The sequence below is a fragment of the Anarrhichthys ocellatus genome, unplaced genomic scaffold, assembly GCF_004355925.1.
Source record: "Anarrhichthys ocellatus isolate YVR2014 unplaced genomic scaffold, GSC_Weel_1.0 scaffold36, whole genome shotgun sequence".
NCBI lineage: Eukaryota > Metazoa > Chordata > Actinopteri > Perciformes > Anarhichadidae > Anarrhichthys > Anarrhichthys ocellatus.
The window spans coordinates 1,467,327-1,491,474 of record NW_022280066.1 but is presented as its reverse complement, the minus strand read 5'-3'; the positions used below and the strand labels follow the sequence as shown (position 1 = coordinate 1,491,474).

Sequence of the window (24,148 nt, the reverse complement as noted above, 5' to 3'; positions counted from 1 at the left end):
TAAATACAGAAATTATGGGAGCGTTAGCTCCCATAATTTCCAAAGGCCTCTCAAACAAAGATGTTTATGTCCAGTACAGAAATGACGGGAGCCATTTGTGGACTGTCCATCACGAATACAAGATTCAATCCAAGAGTATGAATCTAAAATGCAGAAAAGAGAGAAGCAATATATCAATCAAAGCTCAACGATACTACCGGTAACATCGGCGTGTGTAGTTATATATTTCGACGTCTTCGGGCAGTAGAGGCCACACTGTCAAAATTTCTTTAGGAATTTTCTAGTTATTATTAAGCCCGCAGGATTACAGTCAGTGTGCTTTGGCACAGGCAGTTTCACTGCCTTGTGCCACAAAGCCACACTGAATTATTACTTTTGTCTTTTTTAGCACTTTTTTCAGTAAAGTGCTGTAATAATAATAATCATAGTAATAATTCTTATTATACAATGAAAACGATTGACAGTTGTTTGTATTGACTGACAGCAGCCCTCTTACTCCCCCTGCTGACAGAGATCTGACCTGCATTACCTGCTGCTGTTTGGTCATTCCTACCCAGACGGTGGTCGCTGCAGTGCAGGCGGCCTGGTGTGGTGTCTTTGCACCCAATAAGAAGCTGCAGCGTTCTCCAGGAAAATGAACATCAGATTCTGGTTGTCAGGTGCCCCACTGTTGCACTAAATAACAGGAAGCTGGAGCTGTGAATCTTTGCAGGTTGAGCAACTTTTTTCAGCAAAGTGCTGTAAGATAGAAGAGAAGAAAAACAACCGGTCCTAGCTAAAGGGAAGTCTGCACTGCTGACTGCATAAACCCCCCACAGCTCATTAAAGCAGACTCAGCAAAACCCAGGAACATCAACAAATGAGTTAACAACACAACTAATGGTCTCTGGAAAGTTGATAAAGATGTTTTAGCTGCACTGGTTGCAACTGGTGCAACAATTAGCACACAACATTTTTGCACTAGGTGGAACATAAAATATTATATACTGTATATATAATGTCTTCAATAAAATAGTTATTTATTGAATGCAGATAAAATGCCAGTAAAAGCAACTTAAACTGCAACTTGATCATTATTTTAAAATCTATTTTTCTTTTTCTATAGGGTATATATGAATATTCCTGCAACATTTGGGAGAACATTAATCATATATGAATATTCCTACAACATTTGGGAGAACATTGTAACCCTAGCCGGTCTCTGACTCAGCCTTTATCCAAGTATCGTCGTCTTTTTGTAATATTCAATGTCGTAACACCATAAAAATACTACAATGCAATGCTACATGCAAGTAAAAAGTCTGCATTCTTATTTGACTTAAGTAAAAGAACACAAGTATAAACCACAAAAATAACTTGGTGTCAAAAGTAAATTTACTCAGGCTTTTTTCAGTGATATATTATTATAGATTATAATATTGAGTCTTAATAATATGAATCAGCTACTGTGTTAGCTGGTGGAGGTGGTTTATACGTGTTTAATCTGTACACTCAATTTTATATTATGTTTTTTTATCTGAAATGTAATTAAGGATAAGTATAAAGTTAAATAAAATGGAAATACTCGAATAAAGTACAATACCTTCAAAAGTACCGTGCTAGAGTAATTCTACTCTGTGACATCCCACCACTGATTAAACCAGACCTAAATTTAAAACATATTTCACATACACAGGAGGCCGGCATATACTGTGATGTGTGATGTGCATTTTGCTTTTTGATAATCGTCTCTGACTAAAATGCTTTTTGGACCAAAGCTCTGCTCACTTGTGAATCGGAATATTACCTTCTTTTTTTTCGGCTCTTAGATAATAGTGTAAATTTCAATGGTTGTCTGTTCGAAAGAGACGATGGAAACAACAGCAAACATTTACAGCACGTGACTGTAAATAGAGTGGAAAGTATGCCAGGCAAGAAGTGAGTCTGCATTCCGGTTCAGGAAGCAGAGGAAAAAAGGGAAGAGGAGGAACAGTGAAGTCCCACAGTGTGTCAGAGCTCATCAGAGGGTGGTGGTGGTAGGGGGGTGGGGGGGCATTGTCATGCTTTCTGTTCTCCGCACAGTCACAAATTCAGAATGTCATTTGATGAGTCATTGTTCACTTTGACCCTTCACCTTCATGTATTTTACTGCGTGTGGCTGATTTGAGTGATTCATGGTGAGTCATCCTGTGCTATACATGTCAGCTCATATCCAGAATGCCCAGGGATTCCCACGACACACACAGGCACGCAAAACGTGCACAGATACTGTACACGCAGCTGTGCATATAGTCACACATTTATGTAAGAATGGCTATTGTTCTAAAGCAAATATTCAATAGAGACACAGTAGCTCATATAGCATACACACACAAAGACTTTCGTTTTAAAATGCTGCTCCCAAATTTCTATCCCAAAATCATCCTACATAAAACATATTTGTTAATTCTTATGATGGTGATGTATTCTCATTAATAGGCTACACATTATACAAATAATATGAAATCACCTGATCACCAAGTTTTAAAAGGTCTATACTTCACAGACGCCGCACAGTGTGGTGAGCTGGGTAAACATGATATAGCAGTGGTTCTGGTCTACTGGAAAAAACAGTGCATATGGAACACTGGGTGCCAGGAACTGGCAGCGTTAGCTCATTAAGCCCATGTTATTTTACCGCTTACGCTCTTCTTTCGTGTTTTTTAATTTTAATAAAACATTGAGGTGAGGGACTAGCATGCCAAGAAACATATATGGCTGTCATTCAACCTGGCTCCCTCTACGTTTATTCCAGTAAAAGCTCAAATTAATATTTAATAAATTATAAAAGAGCAATATGAAAAGAATTAATTCCCTGACTTCCCCTGACCTCTATGGGTCATTTCTCCTGCTGTAGCAGGTGACAGGGTACAAGAGGTCTGGACAGAGAAGCAGACTGGTTGGTCTGTTTTTAGGAAAGCGGAGGAAGGCTGTAGTTTTGTGCACTGGAATTCTTTCTTCTTACTGATCATCTGCAGAGGACTCTAAGTGATTAACTTAGAAACGTGTTTTGCTTCTTCCTCTTTGTGGCTAGCCTGAACTTGTTTTGTTTTTCTGGGAAAATCAGCGGCTGCACGCTGGCCCGTTCTTCCCAATCCAATCCTGAAGCACAACAGTCACAAACCATACAAATCAACCTAAATCATTCTTAAATGTTTGTTTTACAGTCTTTTTGTCTTTTCTTCTTGGAGGCGCATTCCTGCTGGGACACATACGGTAGCGAGTTCCACAGTAGCAAAGCATTAGACTAAATCCTTCCCCCTCTAAAATATCACAAGCATCATAAAGACCGAGCTTATCACAGACTTGGTTACACCATCTCGGTTTCCTTTCCCATATTTTCTAGTTAGAGCACACTCCAACCATAAATAGGTCATCAACAAAGTGTGAATGACTCGGGTTACATTTTGAAAAGCCCAGAAAAGCCAGCTGGGAGACACCCCGGGAAAACACTGATCACACAAAACAAATACAGGCAAGTGTAGTTCCTTCCTTCCATGTGTGCTGCTGCTAGTGCAACCTTTAGGTGTTTGTTAAATGTTTAGTTGTTTACAGTTTAGTTTCTGGCCCCTTCTAAGCATCACTTGCTGCAGATTTTTCTTGTCTGTTCCAATAACATAAACGGATAACTATCAACTCACAAATGGAAAGCTGAGCAATGTAGACTGGTGTAGAACTTTGGTAAATGTTTCTAATATACTTGAAATATTAAATTCAGGTCTAAATACATAAAGCTTTGTGCAAACGTGTAGCACAATCCCTTCCAGCCTGCTGTGTGCATTCCTCTCCCCCGTTCACCTTATTACGGTTCAAACAGAGGTCTTGTCTTCACTGTGGATGCATCGCATGTACTCAGAATGAACCGAGAGGCCGTGTGGTTTGTTGTCCTCTCTACAGTCTTTCCATCGCTGCAGCAGAAACTGACATACAGACGCAGAATGCAATGTCAAACTGAGACATGCAACAGTCGCACAGCACATTATTCTCAGTTTAACCCTGTGCAACATGGTAAATACCCAAATCTAGTTAACAGTGCATAGGAGTCTCAGCAGAAACAGCACGCATTTGCATAAATGTGCTGCTCAACAGTCACTATCGTGACAGTAAAATATGTGCTGAGAGTGGCGGGGCCTGAGCCTTCCCGTCTAACTGGTTGCACAGACGGAACAATGGGAGGTAAAACAAGCCCGGAGTTTCCCTCAGGGCCTCCGGAACATCACGTTCGACTCAATGTTTGTTTTCTTGTTGAAAGGGAACGGTCGCACGCTCCCCAAGTCTCGCGGCCTTAGAGTCCTTCCATTTTCATCCGCAGAGGAATTGAATGAGTGATCCGATGCTGGGTTATTAAAGGCACTGTCACATAACCAGTGGGAGTTTGGCATCACTCTCTATAAGCACAGTTGGTTTGACGCTTGCAAGAAACAACTGATAAGGATTTTTTTGGAGAAAAAAAGGTCCGTCCAAGAGATTCAACAGAGACGTGCTGACGAATGTTCCAGTTTTAGGACTCTCCATGCAACCACCCCTCACCAACCACATATGTGCAACCATATAAATGCACCAGAAGCCTGTGCTTCAACTTATTCTGATTTCCCCATTCTTGTAGAATTAACACTGGAGTTATTGATGCACTGCTTTCCTTATTATTTTGTCCAGGGTTGGGTTGACTTAGCAGTGCATACTAACAATACTATAATACTATATAGTTTGCATACTAACTGCTGATTTCAAGTTGGAGGTGTAGATAGAGATGATATATGCATATTTGTTGAGGAAACACTTATGCAAAGACTGAAATACTGCAGAAATGTGTGCAAGTGTAGCCTGCAAAGAGACTTTGCTCTCTTGGTGACAAACTGGGGAGTGTATTTATATGTGTCTGAATAGAAATCCCCTCTTGGTGCCAGCGCCTCTGTACACTGTGTTATTCTGAGTGACAGTGTTCTGGAAATCCCCCACCTAGTCGTTAGCTCCGCCCCGCCGCAGCAGAAGGGCATTTACAGCCATCTGCACAACTCCGCCCGCAGACAACTAAGCGCACCCTCGTCCCGAACAACAAGCCACCATGGCCCTGCACCGGACCAGTATATTAAACCAAATGGATTACGGCCGGGAGTCGAAAGAAGGGAAGCCGGCTCCGTCGGCGGAGGAGCGGCTGGACAGCGGCTTGGACTCGCTGAAGGAGGAGGAGTACCAGGCTGTGGCGGCCGAGATCCGTCAGCTCCAGTTGGAGTGCGAGCCGCCGCAGCGCAAACAAGCTCTCACTGCAACCGGAGAGCCGCACGAATGGAAAACGCAAATCACGGAAGACGGAGACACGTAAGTCGGACCAGGATAAACCGTTAGAAAAAATAAATGAAGCATGGGGATATTTACGAGTTGTGTGAATGTAACGTTACGGCTCGGCTTGTAGAAGAAGGCCCAGCTCGCGGGTCTCGGAGGTAATTTGATCCCTTTCCTGTGGGGAATGTCTGCCTCTAGCCTGTCATTACAATGCAAAGGAACAGGCCCAACTGTGTCCGTGTTGGGGCTTCATGTAGTATTAGGGCTCTTAAAAACGACGTCGCCGCAATGTTAACAATACACATAACGGGTATCCGGTTTGATAACGGGTTTAGTTGCGGCCAGGCACTGCGGTGTTGGACGTAAACAAAAGGCTATTATCAGGAGGGAATCTACTATGGCCGCAGGGTCAGACTGGGAAAGTCCCGGGCGCGCCGCCAAGGAATCCGACCGACGCGCGCTCCCGCGATGCGAGAAGAAGGGGAAAAAAACAAAACAAGAAAAAGTTAAATTACATAAAACGTTAAGTGTGCGGAGGTTTGAGGGCGAAACCCACTTCTGGAATACGTGTCTGCGGCTCGTTGCTGTCATTAGACCAGGGGGAAGAACATTAAGGGTGTATATCCAAATATAGTATTAATAGTTCATATTAAGTTAATAGTTCAGAGCAGTATAGTAGAAATAGAAACCCTTTTTATTGTCATATACATATACACGGAATTTGACTTCTGCATTTAACCCATCCCTGTATATAGGGAGCAGTGGGCTGCCAATGACAGGCGCCCGGGGAGCCGGGGGTTCAGTGTATTGCTCAGGGACACTACGACACGTGTCCCAGTCGAGGATCGAACCGTTGGTTACCAGACAACCCTCTTAAGCCAGTGAGCCACGGTCGCCCCAGTAACAGTAACTGTTCTCATGGCACGTGCATACATGATGCGCTATCGCGTCAAAAGTTGAACAACATGACTTTATTAATCAGGACGAAGAGCCGAAACGGTCTCATATTAGGCCTGAAATCATGTTTAAAGTTCAGGGGGCATACGAGGTTCTCAACGTGGGGTCTGGGGAACACTTGGAGGCCATCAACAGCTTCTTGGGGGCCTTTATTACATTTGTTTACATTCATCTCCTGTAATGGCATCCTAAGGCAACTGTTCCCAATACATCAAGTGCTATACTAGCTGCTCCGCTCTGCTTACAAAACTCAATTTGATCTGAGTCTAAATGAAAAGAAAACAATTAAGTAATTCAATTGCGTAAACTTGGGGAACTTCTGTGTTCTATTTGACGTTTTTCTTAACGGATTATACTTCCTGCTAACGGGAATGTGTATAAGTCACACAACATTGTTCAACTTTTTCAGAGCTGATTTTTCAATACTTTGCAATAATCTAAAAAAAAAACAAAAAAAACTTATGTCTGCACTTGATTCAGCACAATCTTAGCTAAAGACAGCTTTTCACTGTTCAAAAGTAACGGTATCAGACGAAAACCACAAACGGAGTTATTTGCTGTTATTTACTGTCTTACATAACATCAAGTGACTGTCACTAGTTTCCTTGTGGGATGAAAAAAACAATAATACTATAGATTAGATTGTGTTGTTTATGTGTATTGTAACAGGTTTTCTACCACCCCTCTCTGTCTCTATAGGCTGCTCCACCTGGCCATCATCCACGAGGCCAAGGACTACATCAGAGGCATGATAGACCTGTCCAAGAACACAGACTTCCTCGACACACAAAACGACCAGAGACAGGTATTGAAGGGGATTATCCTCACGTAAAGAGTAATAAAAATGTCCTCTGACTCGGCAACTCACCCGTCTTCCCCCGACTTCTTTCTCTTCCCAGACTCCTCTCCACTTGGCAGTAATAACGGACCAGGCGGACGTGTGCCAGCGCCTGCTGGTGTCCGGCTGCGACCCCACACTTGTGGACGACAGCGGGGACACGCCTCTTCACATCGCCTGTCGCCACGGTAACCTGTTGTGCTTCAGCGTCCTCACGCAGAACTGTCCGCCGGAGCATCTGCACACGGTGATGGCCGCCTGCAACTATCACGGTGAGATTGTAGAACGAGGATGGCGGTTCTTTGACCGTTTACCACATTTCTGATAAATGCTTCAGTCGTCGATGTTGAAGCTATACTTGTTTACTTGGAACAGAAATGTTTGTATTTAGCAGGGCTTGGCTAAATGACTACGTTTCGACATTAGAATATTATGGAGGTAATTTCCACCTGGAAACAGACCAGACACTGACCAGTCTGCTGCTGGTCTTAACTGCTATTTAGACGGAGGAAGGGTGGGCACGAAAAGAGTAACTTCCATCCTCCCATTATCCCTGAACACTATGTTTAGGGGGAAGGAAACATTTTAAGCAAGCGAGGGGAATGCCACATTCACGCCATCACTTCCTGACAAAAACCCATCTATTACGTGGCTCCCAAATAGAGTAAGACTTGTGGACATGTCTGATTCTTCTTTGGGGGAACCACATTTTTAAATGTAAAATAAAAAATGTAACAAATATAATGTAGAATAAAAAGGACCTGTGCAAAAGCCTGTTGTCCCTTAGTAATCAGCATCAACATGGCAGAATAATATGAATCCACATTAAAGTATCAATACTTTGTCCGGGCAAATACTATTTAGCTGTTGCTAAATCTTAATTAACTTGAGATCCACCTTTTTCCTAGAAAACGTCAGGTACATAAATATGACGTATGCCGGTCTTGTGTCAGTTATTAAGCTCTTCCTGTGATTGTGTTCTTGCAGGTCAGAACTGCCTCCACCTGGCTTCAGTTCAGGGTTTCCTGTCACTGGTGGAGAACATGGTGGATCTTGGAGCTGACATTAACTCAAAGGTACACACACCAAAGCCATATGTTAGAATATACACTTACATAGTATATATGTACGTACAGAATTCTTCATTTGTTTTAAGGACCAGCACCCCCGCCTGTCACTAATTCAAATCTTGAATCTCTCCCTGTCCTGTAGGAGCAGCGTAACGGTCGCAGTGCGCTGCACCTGGCCGTGGACCAGCAGAATCTCTCGCTGGTCAGACTGCTGCTGAAGAAAGGAGCAGATGCCAACCTCCTGACCTCCGGGGGCCACACTCCCTTCCACCTCACCTACGGCCGCAGCGACGACGACATCCGGAAAGAGCTGTACTCGCTGACCAATCCCGACCTGCGAGAGCTGCCCGACAGCGAGTCGGACGACAGCGAGGAGGAGGAGGAGGACGAGTCCGACGAGGAGGTGCGTGTTGAGAATGCGGAGCTGCCGACCGTGACATTAAAATGAGCTCACTGGCCAGTGTGTGACCTTTTTTTTTTATCTGTGTTTGCAGGTGGGTTATGACGACATACAGTGGAATGGACATTAGCAGGAAGAAGGAGGGGGGAGGAAGTTACAGAGGCAGGAGGATGCGATGATGACGACGGTAAAGGACAAGAGAACGGGCTCTGCACGTCTACTACTTCCTGCAACGACGTCACACGACAGCGTTGGTGGGGGGGAGGGGGGAACGGAGGCCGACGGAACAGATGGACAGACGGCAACAACGAGTCCGTCCCAGGCTGCGGGAGAGCAAACACGCCGAGCTTTGACTACACCACGACGGGATGAGTTTTGCTGTATGAGAGGATTGCTTGTAATTTGTGGACACCACCAATCATTTGTCACAAAAAAAAACATCCATCCACACAGATGTACCTGCAACAGCTCTGTTGTATGATATTGTAAATGCTGTGTATACAAAGATGTATTTTTTATGGAAGCTGTGAATGTGTACAGTTGAGCAGGTTGTATATGTCAGGCAGCAAACAGTCCAGCACACTCCAGTTAAATTAAAGTCACTCATATTTAACAGTACAAAATCTGTGTGCATGTTTGTGGGGATGGGATTGGTGGCATGAGGGGTGGCATGTGATTGGAAGATTACAGTTAGTCATTGATGGTAACTAGTTTGGAGAGAAAGCTCATTAAGAACCCAACGTATAATCAACAGCGCCTGACAATACGACAAGGCTGCGATTATACCAGACATCACTTTTACCACTTGGCTTCTCTGCCGCCGTCAGTATGTCTGCTTCTGTGAAGGCCTCCACCCAAACATGACAGCTGAGTTTGAGTTTTATTTTCATGTTACGCAGGAAAGGGCCAATAACTCGTTTCCACTGAATGAGGAACTGACGGCTAATTGAACTCTCAACAGTTCCTCTGTGTGTGTGTGTGTGTGTGTGTGTGTGTGTGTGTGTGCGTGCGTGCGTGCAGAAAGAGATAAGAAGCATAAGGGGAATTGTGAGGACGGTCACTCGGTTATCTAAACCAGGAAGTTTTTAGGAGGGTGGGGCTAAGGAGGAAGGGACAGGAAATTCCCAGGAACAGAACTCAGCAGTTTCGCGACATTCCACTTCTCGTTCCTCCAAAGAAGGGAATCTCCGCCGAACAACAGGACGCTTCATTCAAGCTCGGGGCGGAGGGGAGTTTTACTCCAGTTCCAGTAAAATAAATATCAAGCGTCAAACTGCTAATTACGCTTATGTAAGTATGATTATAAAGCAGCTCAGTGTGTTGGCTTTACGCTCTGCAACTTTTAACATACAATGGAGATGTAATGTAACTTTATAACAGCTGTGAGTACAAACTATAAAAACTAATATATTTTAAATATTTGCAAGACCCTTTTTAATGTGCCTAAATTGTAGACACCACAAATATTTTCCCAAAAAGAAACATCTATGCTTCGCTGCAGTGTTCATGGTGGACTGTTTGGAGTAAAAGCGTACTAAAAGAGCTGCATACATGCGATCTTTGGGGGAGTACAACACATTATGCATACACAAGACACAGTATTCACCCCCACCCACTATCATGAGACGAGCAGTGCAACTGCTGTAGTGATATTTCTCCCCAAAGCCCCTTTCAGACTTTTACCCAGCTAGTATGTTTTTAATTTTAGCACCTTTCGACAGCAGAGGGAAACAATGTAAATACAAATGTATTTATATTGTCCTTCCATATAAAATACACCCCAGTGAGCTGTATTTTTGCAGAAATCTAAAACTTATGGAGTTATAAATTGGCAACGCTGAATGTGAAAGTAATGTTCACTCCCACAGCAAAGGAACTGTAACATGGACAGACAAGCACATGCTGCCCTCAAGTCTGAATTACCCGCTTCACTTTTACTTCAAATTCATGGTGGTGATACGCAAAGAAAAGGAAACTCAAGTGTTGGATAAAAACATTGCTTTTAATAGAAGTGCAGTAATGTACAGCAGTGGCAGCAGACGGGAGGATCGAGACACGGGAGAGGATGATGTAATCAGTGACTTCTCGTTGACGTTGACCTGAGCAGACCTGAACGAGGGTGTGACAATGATGGGAGAATTCCCACAGCTGTTCCCCGAGTACACCACAGCGTAAACATCATCCTGAAGCTAGAGACAGTGGAGGGGGGACTTTAAAGCCGGGTATTAAATGGGGGGAGATACGCGTTGTGGCGGCCCTGAGTAAATGAGATTGGAAGCTCTGATGACAGTGACTCGAGAAGCTACTGAACAACAGAGTCGGTAATTTGTAAGAGGTATTGTGCTGTAGTTGTAGTGTCACCACACCCCGTTCTTCCAATCTGCTCATGTCACGCTCGTCAACGGAAGTCATTTGGGCTGAGCTCCATCCACGCAATGATGAATGTCTCTGTGACATTTGGCAGCTGCCTGCAGTATGGCTAGAAATGCAATACATAATATTGGTTCCAGTCAGGTCCTGGCTATGACCAGTCAGGGTGGAGGAGGGGTAAGTGCAGGTGGGTAACGTATTCTACCCAAGCTGCTAATGAGGACCATATTGTTCTTTACTGTTTTATCTTTTCTGTGTGTCTCAACCTCACTGTGCGGTACCGCCGATTCTGAACAAGATGATACCAACTCCTCATTAATCTTCCTTCTAGGATGAGAAAAACCTGTGTGTGGAGGAGGTGTGTGTGTGTGTGTGTAGGGGGGGGGGGGTTGTGTGTTGTCGTTCATCCTTTTCAGAGCTTTCCTCACTCTCTCTCAGACAAAGCAACCAGGTGGACATCGATCTCAGCCTCGGACAGAATCCTGGAACACAAACACACAAGTTAACAGTCATCATTTGTTACGCCAGATTTTATAAGCTTTTCTCTCTCACACACACGGACACACACACAGACGGACATTTTTGAGAACACATTTAAGCCCTTGCTTTGATCTCATCCCTGGTTTTTGTTTTGGGGAATTTCCATTACAACACTATTCTGTTTTTTATTCATTTTTTAAAATAGCTCTGATGCATTATTAACAATGCCAAGACATTACCACGTTTCAGCACTTTCACTTTCCCCCCCAGTGTCGGCACTTTAAATCAGATAAATACTCACTTGAATCTTGACTCTTTTGTTGTGATGACTCCCACCTCCAGCTCCGAGGGCTTGAAGTCGATGGACAGAACGCCCGCCAGACACGAGATAGCCGTCTGTGTAGAGAAGAGAGGGAGAGTTGTTGAGACGCATGAGAGGAAGCAGGGGAGAAGGAAATAAAATGAACCTTTGGAAACAGGAGCCCAGAGTGTCAAATAACCGAGAAAGATGGGACATAATGTATAAATGTGTTTAAATATCTGTTGACATTTTAAAAAGACGTTAGAAAAAAATGTTTGTCCACCTGCTCTCTGTGTGACATATTTCACTTGTTTGCTTTGACTTCTTATTCTTCTACCAAGGGGAGTACATTAATATCTGGGAAATATTAACCAATATTTTGAACAGAATATCTACTAAATAACAAATCAGTTTTTATTAGACTACTATCTGGATTCCTAGAGAGCCGGACTTGTTTAACTGCATCAATGGCTGCAAGCGTTTGGTTTCCACTTCAGTTGTTCAAAGAGCCACTAAGTAGTGCGGTCATATTCCAGTAGAGGGACATTTCCTCCGTGACATTTTCTGACACCCAAAGCACTCCTTCACTTTTCCTGCCAAGGAAATTCCCAAATAATTCCATGACATTCAGCCCTGATCCGTCAGGTTGCGTGTGCGCTACCTCTATGGTCTGCTGATAGGTCCAATCCAGTTTCTTCTTGACTTTCTTCTCTAGGTAGCTGGTGGCCTCAGTCTGTTTGACTCCAGCTGCCGTGGCCTTAAAGCCACAGTAGTAGCCGGCTGGATCACACTTATAGAGCTGCGGACCCAACTCTTCATCCAGCCCGACCACGATCATACCTTAAGGCAGAGGGGAATGATCTGTTCAAACATGCTCTAAACAGCACTTTGACAAATACATTTTACTCAAAGATTGTTTCTAACAGCCATGTTCAAGGGCTGGACCAATATCAGGTTTCAAAGATATAACATGTAAAATGAAGCTGCAAATATTCTGTGCCGTGTTCAGAATCAAGCTGTGATGAAAAGCCTCTGAAACGCCGTTTACACAATATTAACAACACTCTTAGCAAAACAGCTTTCACTATAGATCTCAATACATCACAAAGTAATGTTAATATTAAAGAATGGACCGGCTCTGGTCATGAAGAAACATATATTATTTAGAAAATGGACGACAACAAGTGGTTTTGAACATTTCTAACAGGTCAGTTTTGGTTAAAATAAGAAACAATTATATAACACTAACAATCATAAAGGACTACTCAGCGAACTACTCACAGCAGCCTAGCGGCCTCATCTCAGCATTCTGTGTGTAGACCTGGGAGATGTCCGCCATGCGTTTGCACAACATGTCCACAGGGATCTCATAGCCGTATTTATACATCCAGTTAGCTGCTTCATACCGAGCCCTCTGCACCTGGGACCTGCTGTCAGCTGGAGGGAGGAAGAGGACAAACACATGACAGAACATGAGCATTTTTACAGTGAAAGAATATGATGAACTTCTTTGCACAAATGTGTCCATGAGACAAGAGGAGTCGTAGAGACGGGTGATTCAATACTCTCAACATGGTTGTCAGACAAGGCCGTCACTGACACATATCATTTTAAATGACTGACTAGGAGTAATCACCATCAGATGGACGAGACATTGCTTACCTGTCATGCCAGTCATAACACAGCCGATGCCCTCTGTAATTTTGTACAGATGTGTGACTGTCAAGGAGTCCAACAGCTTGTCCTGAGAAACACACATGACAAAGACAGAAAGATATCTCGGTCACATACACCACAAGTAACGCAAGCTGTGGAATCGGACCACATTCTCTGTGAGGACAGAGAAACATAAACGTCTGTGTGTGTGTGTGTGTGTGTGTGTGTGAACTAATGTGAGCGTGTATACTGACTGGAACTTTCTTTTGTGTGACAACCACAACACAGTCGTTCCCTCTGACCGCTACAGTTGTGAGTCCTCCCTGGTTGATGGCTTTGAAGGCGTACTCTGCAGACAGAGAGAAGGGGAAGACTGCACTTCAACGTTTGGACAATTCTGTGCAAACCTACCAAGTTAGTCGTTTTACATGCAACTTCATTTTACATACGCACAACTATTCAATATTACACAATTTATACCGTTGTAACGTATGAATAGTGTTTTCTCATGTTTCACAGATTTTCTTTTGACAATTAAAATTGGTCTTAGGCCAACATTTCACAGTTATGATGACTTACTTCATCATTATATAAATTATAATTAATACAATTGTGAGCTGGGGTTATTAGCGGGTTAAGGTTACTTGTCTATTTGCTACATTAGCTAAATAAGGAATTAATTTTAATTCTTATACAAATGTTAATCTAACGTTAAACATGAGTTAATAGTAGCACTGCGCAGCTAACTGAAGGTAGCTAAGAAGCTAGCACCACCAACAAAACGATCCTGTTAGTTACTTAATTACTACATAACTATGATCAATTACAGTTAATCATATATCAGTAGCTCATATTCTGACCGATCACGATGCACTGACTCCTTTTCTAAATAACGAGTTATGAATGGGCTAGCAAGGAGCTGCTAGCTGATGTTAGCCTGTTAGCAAGTAGTGATGACTGAGCAAGTTGAGTTTGGTTCATTTCACCGACGTTACTCACCGACTTGGTAGAGTCTTCCCTCCGGGGAGAAGATGGTGATGTGGCGGTCAAACCCTGCACTCGACCCCCGAGACATGCTGGCTGGAAATAACGTTAAACTGAAGTTGCAACAAAACCGAGGCTACAGAGCAACAACAAGGCAGAACATCTACACCGGATGTGATCTGTCCGACTGGAATCTTCCACATCCGGGTCACCTCCGCAGCTCTGTAGCTCACAGATGTCACCACTGACTACAACCCTACATTCATGCATAGAGAGGCAAATCGAATCAAATGTAATTTTTCCAAGTCTCAAAAGTTAAATTGAAGAGTGCCGGCCACTTAGTTCTTTGTTGTAAATGATTTATTTACAAGTCCACAGTTATAATCAGAACATATGAGTTGTGTGTGTGTGTTCAGTGCTTTGTGGTGAGGCAGAGCCACCGTTGTGGTACTTCATAGGTGCTCCTGTCCTCTGTGTCGTCGTAGGGAAGGTGCCACGAGTCCGCTGATGTCTGGACAATGGTGTCATAGCTGGTAATACTCTAAACACACAAACGGTTAATTGGTATGCTTATTTAATTTGTTCCCAATCATCAACTCCCTCTCCGTTCATACCCCTCCTGCTGCTGCTGCTGCTCCTCCTCTTCCCTCACCTGAAATCGGACTCTCCTGCCTGCTGCGACGTATCCGTCCACTACCAGCTGGTGGCCTCTCTGCCATTTGAAGAAGAGCCGTCGGGTGGCTCCGTCTGGCAGGCAGGCCTTGTGGTCCCTCATCAGGTCCCTGCTCACGAACCGACAGTGGTTCCCGGAATGCAGCGTGGCGTACAGCAAGAACGGGTCGTCCTCCGAGCTGACAAGACGCAGAGACCACAAGGTGTGAGGTTAACTCGTTACAAATAAAAATATCTCAAGAGCAGAAAGGTTGTAAATAAAAAGAGGTATAGCCGAATAACAATGTGCCGAATGATAACATGTGAATTCATATTCCCTGCTGTGGTTTATTCTTTATTAAATCTTATTAAATCAGCCTCCCTGTCTTTTTCTATTGAGCATATTCCATGCTCTTCTTTGTTTTTTAGGTATCATGTGCTCACATGTTTTCAGTGAAGAAGCAGTGAGCCTTCTGCTGGATAAGCTTCATGTTGTTTCTCTCCCAGGACCTGGAGGGCCGCAGCATGTGTTTCCTCCCCAACACCAGAACAGTCAGGCCCTGACCCTCCAGCTCTGACACCACCGCCAACAACTGAAACACACACGCACACGCCTCAACACTTTTATCTATGTTGACATAAAAAAAACCAACATGAATATTTAATGTCACACACGTCTGTCTTTGTCTTGCAGCCACATAACGTCTGAGAAAGCTGTGACGTATTTGAACTCAGAGCGAAAAAGTACCGATAGTTGACACATAACACACATCCTGGTAGACAGACAGATGTGGGCAGGCTAAGTGTTGTTAAAATCAGGTATTGGCCAGTTATAAAGGCACCTCCTACACACACACACACACACACTACAGAGTTAGTCATAGTGCAACCGGCAGAAAACTCCCCGGGTTGGACAGACACATGTGTAGGAACAAATCACTAACATCTAGACTGTAAAACTGTGTGTGTGCATGCAGACAGGATTCTGAAAAAAAAGTGCCGTTAGTCCGGTAGACCCTGTACAATATTTCTCTGTCTCTTATCTCCTTGTGCATCACATTTCGCATGCATGTGCGTCTGCGCGTATTTTCTCACCGACTCCGACTGCCTGCTTTTGTCCTTGTTGATATTTGCCACATTCAGCCCATCTACAACCACATCAAACGCTGGCTTCCTCTCCACAAACGCCTTGAACCTCTCCAACTCCTGAACAGACACAGAAATAGACAGAGAGAGTGATACTGAGGAAAACAATGAGTCAGTGGAGGAGTAGAGAAGAAACGGATAAAAAAACAAAACAGGCAAGTTACACATGAATATTGTACAAAAACACTTGACACTGCATGACATTACTGCTTTTTTTGCTGTTTAACCACCACAGAGAACATGCAAAATGTGCACGAGTTGCAGTGTACGATAGGTTTTCACTATCACAGCCGTGAAGTGGGCTACTGTCAGTGCACTCTCAACTGTATGTATTGTATGTAAAACATTTGGTCACACTTTATGTACTTACTCCCTCAAGGGGCCAATAAAAAGCATATAAATAAGACGTCTGCACCTGAAATGAAGGAATGAGGAAGGCTTCGTCCGTGTAACAGCTTTGTACCATAATAGGCAAGCAGTGCTGAAGCTCAGAATAGGCCTCCAGCACATGAACGTTGTTTGTAGTACTTTCACTTTTAGATAGCAGCAGTATGGAAATAGGCTTGCAGTGAATTCCCCTGGACTTGAAACTTGACAGCGTGCCCGCCACCATCAGCGCGACCATAAAAATGTAAAAAAGGCTGTAATATTCCTCCTCCGTGCTCCAGATAAAAACGCCTGCCAAGCCCCGTTGATGCTGCAGTATTATTGCTTTAATTCACTAAACCCACACAGACGTACAGTAATTCAATCTAAAATAATGTGCAGTTTCACATTGGAGGCTAGTTTTGGTTGAGAAGGGGGAGATGTGTTTTGTTTGTTTTGGGTGGGAGGCTGAAAGAAATGAAAGAAAAAGACGGATGGATGATGGACAACTGGAAGTGTGGAGAGGAAGAGAGTGATTGGTTCTGATGGAGAAAGGGTGCAGAAACCTTTAAAAAAGAAAGAAGGAAAAAAGAAAGAAGGAAAGATTAAGAGCAGCAGAAGGAGGAAGAGAGAGAGACGGAGAGAGAGTCCAGTATAATTATCCAGGGACTTTCCAGAGTCGATATGTGAAACCAGTTCATTGTGCTGCTGCGGATGATATGACTGCTTAAAACACACACACGCATGCACACACTACAAAAAGCACAATAGTATTCTGTATATTGACTGCAAGATACCAGCTAGAATTACATCTGCCAATTTTAATCACAACACTTTAATAGAAACTTCCTGTTGAGTTTATCTCAGTTCTAAGACTTATCTTATCATTTCCACCTTCTACCATGCTTCTATACAGTGGGTACGGAAAGTATTCAGACCCCTTTAAATTTTTCACTCTTTGTTTCATTGCAGCCATTTGCTAAAATCAAAAAAGTTAATTTTATTTCTCATTAATGTACACTCAGCACCCCATCTTGACAGAAAAAAACAGAAATGTAGAAATTTTTGCAAATTTATTAAAAAAGAAAAACTGAAATATCACATTAATGAGAAATAAAATGAACTTTTTTGAATTTAGCAAATGGCTGCAATGAAACAAAGAGTGAAAAATGTAAAGGGGTCTGAATACTTTCCGTACCCACTGTATATAATTATATATAGAATATATAATAATAATTTGACTTACAATACAAGTTTTCATTTTAATTTGTGATAACATCTACTTATGCCAACCATAAAATTCACATTCTATTGTTGAGAATCCATATTTTAGTAGATGTATGCCACAAGTAATGTTCAAAATAAATGTGACTAAAACTATACATGCAAGTAACCATGCCAACCTAATATGGTGATATGGTCAGCGCCGCGCTTCTTTTAGCCTCATGTCCTGCTTCTGATTCTAAGCTGTAGCCCCTACTACTGTAGCATTACTTGACATTATATTACAGATGTGCATGGTAATATATTATCACATATCTGGGTTTTTTTAAAGTATATAATTGGACCAGTATTTTTATCTAATTGCAATCAACAGAAGGACCCCAAATTATTTTGGATAAATGATGGCTTGTAGCAGCGGCAGTAATACCAGATAACAATATGTACTTGAATGTAAATTTATGGTTTTATTTATTTATTTAGAAGCAGAAGAGGAGTGTATTGTGCATTGTATGTCTTCAGTTGGACTCATTAACAAAGCCCGGGACCCCCGCTGACTCTGACATCAGGACAATCTCTTCTTAAACACCCTTGCCCCTATTAATATACACTTGACACTTTAATACTATACTTGTTTTAATATACTCTCATTTGTTTGTTTATTTACCATATTTTATTGTAAATTTAATGATGTTTCTATTTTTAAATCATGTCTTGTATTTTGCACTGTGTTGGTTGTTTAATGTTATCCAGTCAAATTCATTGTATGTGCGACATACTTTGGCAATTAAACGGTTCTGATTCTGAAAATGTAAAAAATGGACCAAACTTCAGTTTTTGTTCTGATATGTGAGGCTTGTAACCATGCTGAACAGTGTGGACACAAAAAAAGACAAATGAAATGCAATTTAGCAGAACAGTTCATCTAACATGCAACCTTTGAGGAACTTTGGATGCTTTATTTATGCTTCCAAAAATATTAGAAATGTCACTGAATATAATCAAGTGCAATGCATCAATACTGGAAACTACAGCCTCAAAAAAAGCTTTTGTTGAAACTGTGTGTCAGAGGAGTTAAACACAATAGGCTTTATAAAGGTGCTAAACTATGGCTGCTCTGTTTTTCTGGGCACTCGTTGCGGTGTCAAAATGCACGACTTGATCTCAGCGTCTCATATGTCTGTGCTTACAATGACATCACGCCTTCCTGCTGGCTGTGACGACTCTAATCAGCACATGCAGACGAACACAGCTCCCCTTTCTGTCTCCGTCCCTCCCGGCATGCTTCACTGTGGTCTGAAGCGCCCTGTTTGCCCTTAAAAAAAGGAATTGCCTTAAACTGGGAATTAATAACGTCGAGTTAAGCGTCTGTCTGCCTTCCTTGTTCCGTCTCCTCGGTGGGAGGTAGATGTGATCCAGATTCACATGGTGCTCACATGCTGGAAATCCCCTCAATTTATCTAAGTGTTGCACCAACAAACTCCCCCTGACTGCTGAAAGACACAAAGGAAAACATTTAAACGTGCTCTCTGTGTATAAATTAAACATGACGTATTATACAACTATATGTTACTGATGTTGACAACTTTCTTATTGGAACTATTTCAAGTGAATAACCTTGTTTTTAAGTTTATTTTCATTGGCATTGTAAAAAAATACAGCTAGCACATTCCAATCCAATGAAAAGCTTTTGCCCTGGCTCTCTCTCTCCACGCAGACAGTGGATTCATCTCTCCCAGACACTCGCCGTATCCCGATCAACACAACAGATTATAAAGGACAGAAAACCTCAGACTCTGAGGACGGCAGAGATGGCTTGGCGGTATCGTCCTCTGTGTCAGGGACTAATTACTAAATATCAAAGCCATGCAGTAGCACTCCAGAGAAAAAGAGTCTTTGAAACAGATGGACAGACATCTGACGCAACACTTGACTTCCTTTACAACTCCTCAAAAGGAGATCTGATCAGAAGCGGTTTAGCTCTCATTCATCTGGATAGTGAAAGTAGATGAGTTCACTAAGGTTTCAACTAGCCTCACCCTCCCAGTGCTGCATGTGTACCAATGACGCCATCTAGCAGAAGGTAGAGAGAAGGAGATGGAGGGCTAATGAACCACGCTATTGGCAGATAAGCCTCATAATAGATACTTCATTTTTGGTTTAAAAAGGGCTGTTTCTCCAAATTTTGGGACAAGGTGGAATTTTTATTTAGGATGAGCTCATCTTAAAGAAAGAAGAAAAAAAACATACCATTTCAAACTGAACACAGGTGTTACGAGTTCACAAACTCCAACACGATACTGTATTATTCATCGTGTCCTGTATTAATATAAAGGTTAATATAAAGGTAGATTACATTGATGGACAAACTGCAAGCTCAATTCAATTCATATTATCATCAAATATATCATAAATGATCTCTTAAAACCAATGCATATTTCATAACTGCAAAGAATACAATTAAATTAAAAATAAAACTACATTCTATGTCTTCCATTCCTAGTAGAGATGCATTCAAGCTATTTAAATGCTCTTTATGACCTCATTTTTAAATTATTAGAGACCTATTCAGTTATTAGGGACATTGCTAAGCGTGTGTGCGTGTGTGTACCTCCGGTGTAGTTTTGTTAAAAACATCTCGTCCCTGAATGATGTCAGTCATCACTCTGTCTTTCAGCTGTTGGTACTCCTCAGCAGTCAGCTGGATGGACTCTAACTCCGACCCACAACACCGACACACACCCCTAAACACACACACACACACACACACACACACACACACACACACACACACACACACACACACACACACACACACACACACACACACATAAATGACATATACAGGACACACTATTCTGCCCTTGCACACATATGGTGGAAAACACCTTCCACAGAGATTCATGTTTAGATAGGGAAGTGATGAACGTACTTTGGGGTGGCGCCGGTCCAACTTCCTGTCCATCTCTGTCCCGTGAGACTGAAGACAGAGAGGAAGAAACAGACAGAGAAAAAAGAAATGAGAGTGAGGAGTGAAGGGTTGTTGATGTAGATAAAAATGGATGAGATCGCGTTGTACAGACAAGACAAAATGACTAAATGCTATCTATCTATCTATCTATCTATCTATCTATCTATAGAAGGGAGGAAAAACCACCTAAAATGTATTCTGAAGCCAAACCTAAATAAAACTCACCGGGGCAAATAATCAAATCAATAATGTAATGTTTTTATACTTCTAAAATGGCATAATTTTGAAAGAGTTTGCCACAGAATTTAGGTAGATCATATAAAGTGGTTTCCCACCAAACCCTCAGTGTCTTCATCACTCTCTTGTACCTCTCAAACCAGGTCTTGATGCTGCCGGTGAGGCTGTGTTGGGGGTAGATCTGGTTGTTCCTCATGTAGAGCAGAATCCCCAGCAGCCTCTCCTGGTGCTCGGACTGAGACATGGCTTCAGCCTCCTCCCCCCTTTCCTCCTCAGTCTTCCTCACTCCCTTAAACATAGCATCCCAGGTCTCCTGGTGCGGGCTCAGTCCATTCTCAATCAACTCACCATAAAGAGCCCAGGCAGTGGTCTTGTCACCGTTTAACATCGCCGCTGCGATGATATCGCCGTAGTTGCGTGCTGACGGGGTAAAGACCTGTAGGAACAACAGTAAAACCAGGTGACGATAGAGAAGGGGCGCCATGTCCTCCAGCTCCGATATGAGATCTTTAAAAGTAAAAATCAGAATGCTGTTTACCTTCTTCACCTCACGCAGGATGCCGACAGCCTCCCTCCACCTCTCCGTCCGGCTGAAGGACTTGATGAAGAGGCTGGAGGCTCCCGTGTCCAGAGAAGGGAAACTTCCCCGCATGATGTCGTAGACATCAAACACCTCGGCGTCGTGGCCGCCGCTCACACACAGCGTCAGGTACCGTAGCAGCAGCTCATAAGACAGCGTCCCTGTTTCCATGGCTACAAACGTCAGCAGGGACCTGTGGCAGAACGGTGCAGACATTGATGAGCCCTGCTTGTGTTTTCCTCCATTTGGTTATTTGAATTTAATTTAAAATGATAGTGCTCAAACTGTAAAACCAACAATTGGACCTGAAAAAAAAATTCGAAATCACAGACACACAGACACTCGTCCTGCGCTCACTTGGCGATATCCAGCTGTGTCTCGGAGGTGAACAGCGCACACATCATCTGGATGTCAAAGCGTTGAGGATTTCCCAGAGACTCCTTCAGCGTCCTCCACTCAGCAGCAGAGAGCGGCCGGTCGGGAGGCTGCACCTTCGCTGTGAAACATTCATGCTTCAGGTGAAGGAAACTGAAACAGTGATTCCCAAACTCTTTCATAGATTATTTCAGTCTTTATAAGGCAGTAGAAAAACATATTCAAACTAAAGTTATAGCCATGTTAAAGTGTCTAAAAAGATGGATTTAATTGTGCACAATTATTTGAACGGACAGAGACACACATAGAGACACAAAGCTTTCCTGAGTGTATACAGATGCCTAATAATTAGGTAGATAGTTCCAGTGTGTCCTACCTGCTCCTCTACGTGTCCTCCCTTCAGGCTTCCCACCATCCTGCTCCTCATCCTGCGAGACCTGAGATGTTTTCCTCTTCAGCATCTCTGCCATCCTCTTTGCCGTCCCAGCAGCAAACACAGATTTGGGGGAAGAAGGCCTCTGCCAAAGAGGGGAGCTCTTACCTCTTCCCTTCACAGCACCATCCCACAATTCCTCTTCCTTACGTCTGTTGGTGCTATTGTTTGCTCCCCCCTGTCCATCAGTGTGTCCACTGTTCCCTCTGTCTGTCTGTCTGCCTCCTGGGTTTGGGTTACTGTCTCTGGTGCATAGAAAGCGGGCTGAGAAAGGCAGTTGTGATGACTTAGAAGTATTTAGTGTGTAGAAAGCCGAACTTCCCTGGTAGAAGAGCGGCTTGAAGGGTTTCAGACATATTCTGACTTTTAATATCCAGGTGGAGCCCATGTTAGCCTACTCTTTGCTTATAAATCAGCTACAATCCTCATTTACATACCATATACAAACTGTAGAAATATGTATTTCCTAAACCAACGAACTAAAAAACAAATCACATGCTGTTACATGAATGAATAACCTGGAAATGAGACTAGCCTGCTAATAACCTTGCTGTTTCCCAACGCCAATAGTTACTAGAAGATAAATATCCCTCTCGCGTTGGTTTAATAAGTAATTATAACTCTTTAAATGCGACTCACACTTCCTTTCGATATCCAAATCAAATACAGCTTCGTTCTTTCTACAACTTCATGGATAAACACAACTGAGGGAGCTGTAGGCATGACTCGAGTCGCACAACTTGACGTCATCAACGCTTGACAGCTCCGTTTGTGAACTGTCAAGTTTGTAAAGAATACCAAGACCGGTAAAAGACCGGAATATGCAATTTGTTTTGAAATTGATGACGCAAATTGTATCGCTTGAAAATAAAAAAATATATATCTCAAGGAAATCTTGCAAAAATATCAATTCAAATTAATTTCCAAACTGTGTGTCATCTCTTCGATTTTTTGACTTGAGGCTTATTTTTATGATTGCACAGCTGACTTTGTTATTACTATTTGTATTTGAATTGATAGAAACTGTTATGAAGTACATACACTTTAATGCCTCGGCTTTTGTGCGGTTTGCGTTTCCCAAATGTATTAACAGTATGCTTTTATTTTGAAATAGTAAATCCAAACCGGAAACCACATACATGTTCAGTCAGCAACTTGACGTTGTCCCATATTTGTGTGGCTTGGCTACTTTATACAAGTCTTCTTTGCACTGTTTTAAACTTTGGAGATGGAAAGGTTGTACTGCCGAAATATTTGATTCACTTCGGAGACGGTAACATTATGGCTAAAGACCAAGAGCCTCAATGGGTGGATATTTTGAAAAGGAGGTTAGCAAACAGGAAAAAAGGTGAGACAAAATGTAAAGTAACGTCTCACAACGTTAGCTCCTTTGGATCGATAGCTAAAGTCGTTGGTTAGCTAAGCCAACACTGACTTCTCTCTCTCCGTGTCCATGTTGCTGCTCAGACGACAGAAGCGACGAGGAGAAGAAAGCAGAAGAAACGGAGCTGTTCACCAAATACTACACAGAGTGGAAGGGAGGAGGCGACAAAGACAAGTCCTACAAGAACATCCCACGATTCTACTACAGGGTATTATATATATGTATATATATATATCTATATATATCTAGATCTATATATATCTATATATATATCTAGATCTATATATATCTATATATATATCTATCTATATATATCTATATATATCTATCTATATATATCTATATATATCTATATATATATCTATATATATATATATCTATATATATATCTATATATATATCTATATATATATCTATATATATCTAT

At 42.4% G+C, this 24,148-nt stretch overlaps 4 protein-coding genes across 4 annotated transcripts in view; 2 read left to right on the top strand and 2 right to left on the bottom strand.

Moving 5' to 3' along the window:
- The first annotated feature begins 4,807 nt into the window (after window positions 1-4,807).
- Window positions 4,808-9,983, top strand: nfkbiab (nuclear factor of kappa light polypeptide gene enhancer in B-cells inhibitor, alpha b). Its single transcript, XM_031866796.1, has 6 exons — window positions 4,808-5,337; window positions 6,958-7,063; window positions 7,158-7,368; window positions 8,084-8,172; window positions 8,309-8,569; window positions 8,661-9,983. The coding sequence occupies exons 1-6, from the start codon at window positions 5,084-5,086 to the stop codon at window positions 8,694-8,696; spliced, it is 957 nt and encodes a 318-aa protein (XP_031722656.1). The 5' UTR covers window positions 4,808-5,083; the 3' UTR covers window positions 8,697-9,983.
- A 1,323-nt stretch (window positions 9,984-11,306) lies between these two features.
- On the bottom strand, window positions 11,307-14,558 carry psma6a (proteasome 20S subunit alpha 6a). Its single transcript, XM_031866797.1, has 7 exons — window positions 14,373-14,558; window positions 13,628-13,722; window positions 13,380-13,461; window positions 12,999-13,154; window positions 12,379-12,557; window positions 11,718-11,812; window positions 11,307-11,418 (listed from the first exon to the last, which is right to left on the bottom strand). Exons 1-7 carry the CDS (start codon window positions 14,446-14,448, stop codon window positions 11,361-11,363), a joined length of 741 nt encoding a protein of 246 aa, XP_031722657.1. The 5' UTR covers window positions 14,449-14,558; the 3' UTR covers window positions 11,307-11,360.
- Window positions 14,559-14,641: 83 nt separating this feature from the next.
- prorp (protein only RNase P catalytic subunit) lies at window positions 14,642-23,077 on the bottom strand. The gene is made up of 10 exons (XM_031866795.1): window positions 22,281-23,077; window positions 21,887-22,025; window positions 21,488-21,722; window positions 21,081-21,385; window positions 20,674-20,721; window positions 20,353-20,485; window positions 16,104-16,214; window positions 15,453-15,601; window positions 15,010-15,208; window positions 14,642-14,898 (listed from the first exon to the last, which is right to left on the bottom strand). Exons 1-10 carry the CDS (start codon window positions 22,723-22,725, stop codon window positions 14,770-14,772), a joined length of 1,893 nt encoding a protein of 630 aa, XP_031722655.1. The 5' UTR covers window positions 22,726-23,077; the 3' UTR covers window positions 14,642-14,769.
- Window positions 23,078-23,499: 422 nt separating this feature from the next.
- ppp2r3c (protein phosphatase 2, regulatory subunit B'', gamma) overlaps window positions 23,500-24,148 on the top strand; it is a 4,851-nt gene continuing 4,202 nt past the window's right edge. The window contains exons 1-2 of the mRNA XM_031866837.1: window positions 23,500-23,685; window positions 23,805-23,929. Of these exons, the coding sequence (XP_031722697.1) occupies window positions 23,619-23,685; window positions 23,805-23,929 (192 nt within the window). The 5' untranslated portion in view covers window positions 23,500-23,618. The remainder of the gene's footprint in view (window positions 23,686-23,804; window positions 23,930-24,148) is intronic.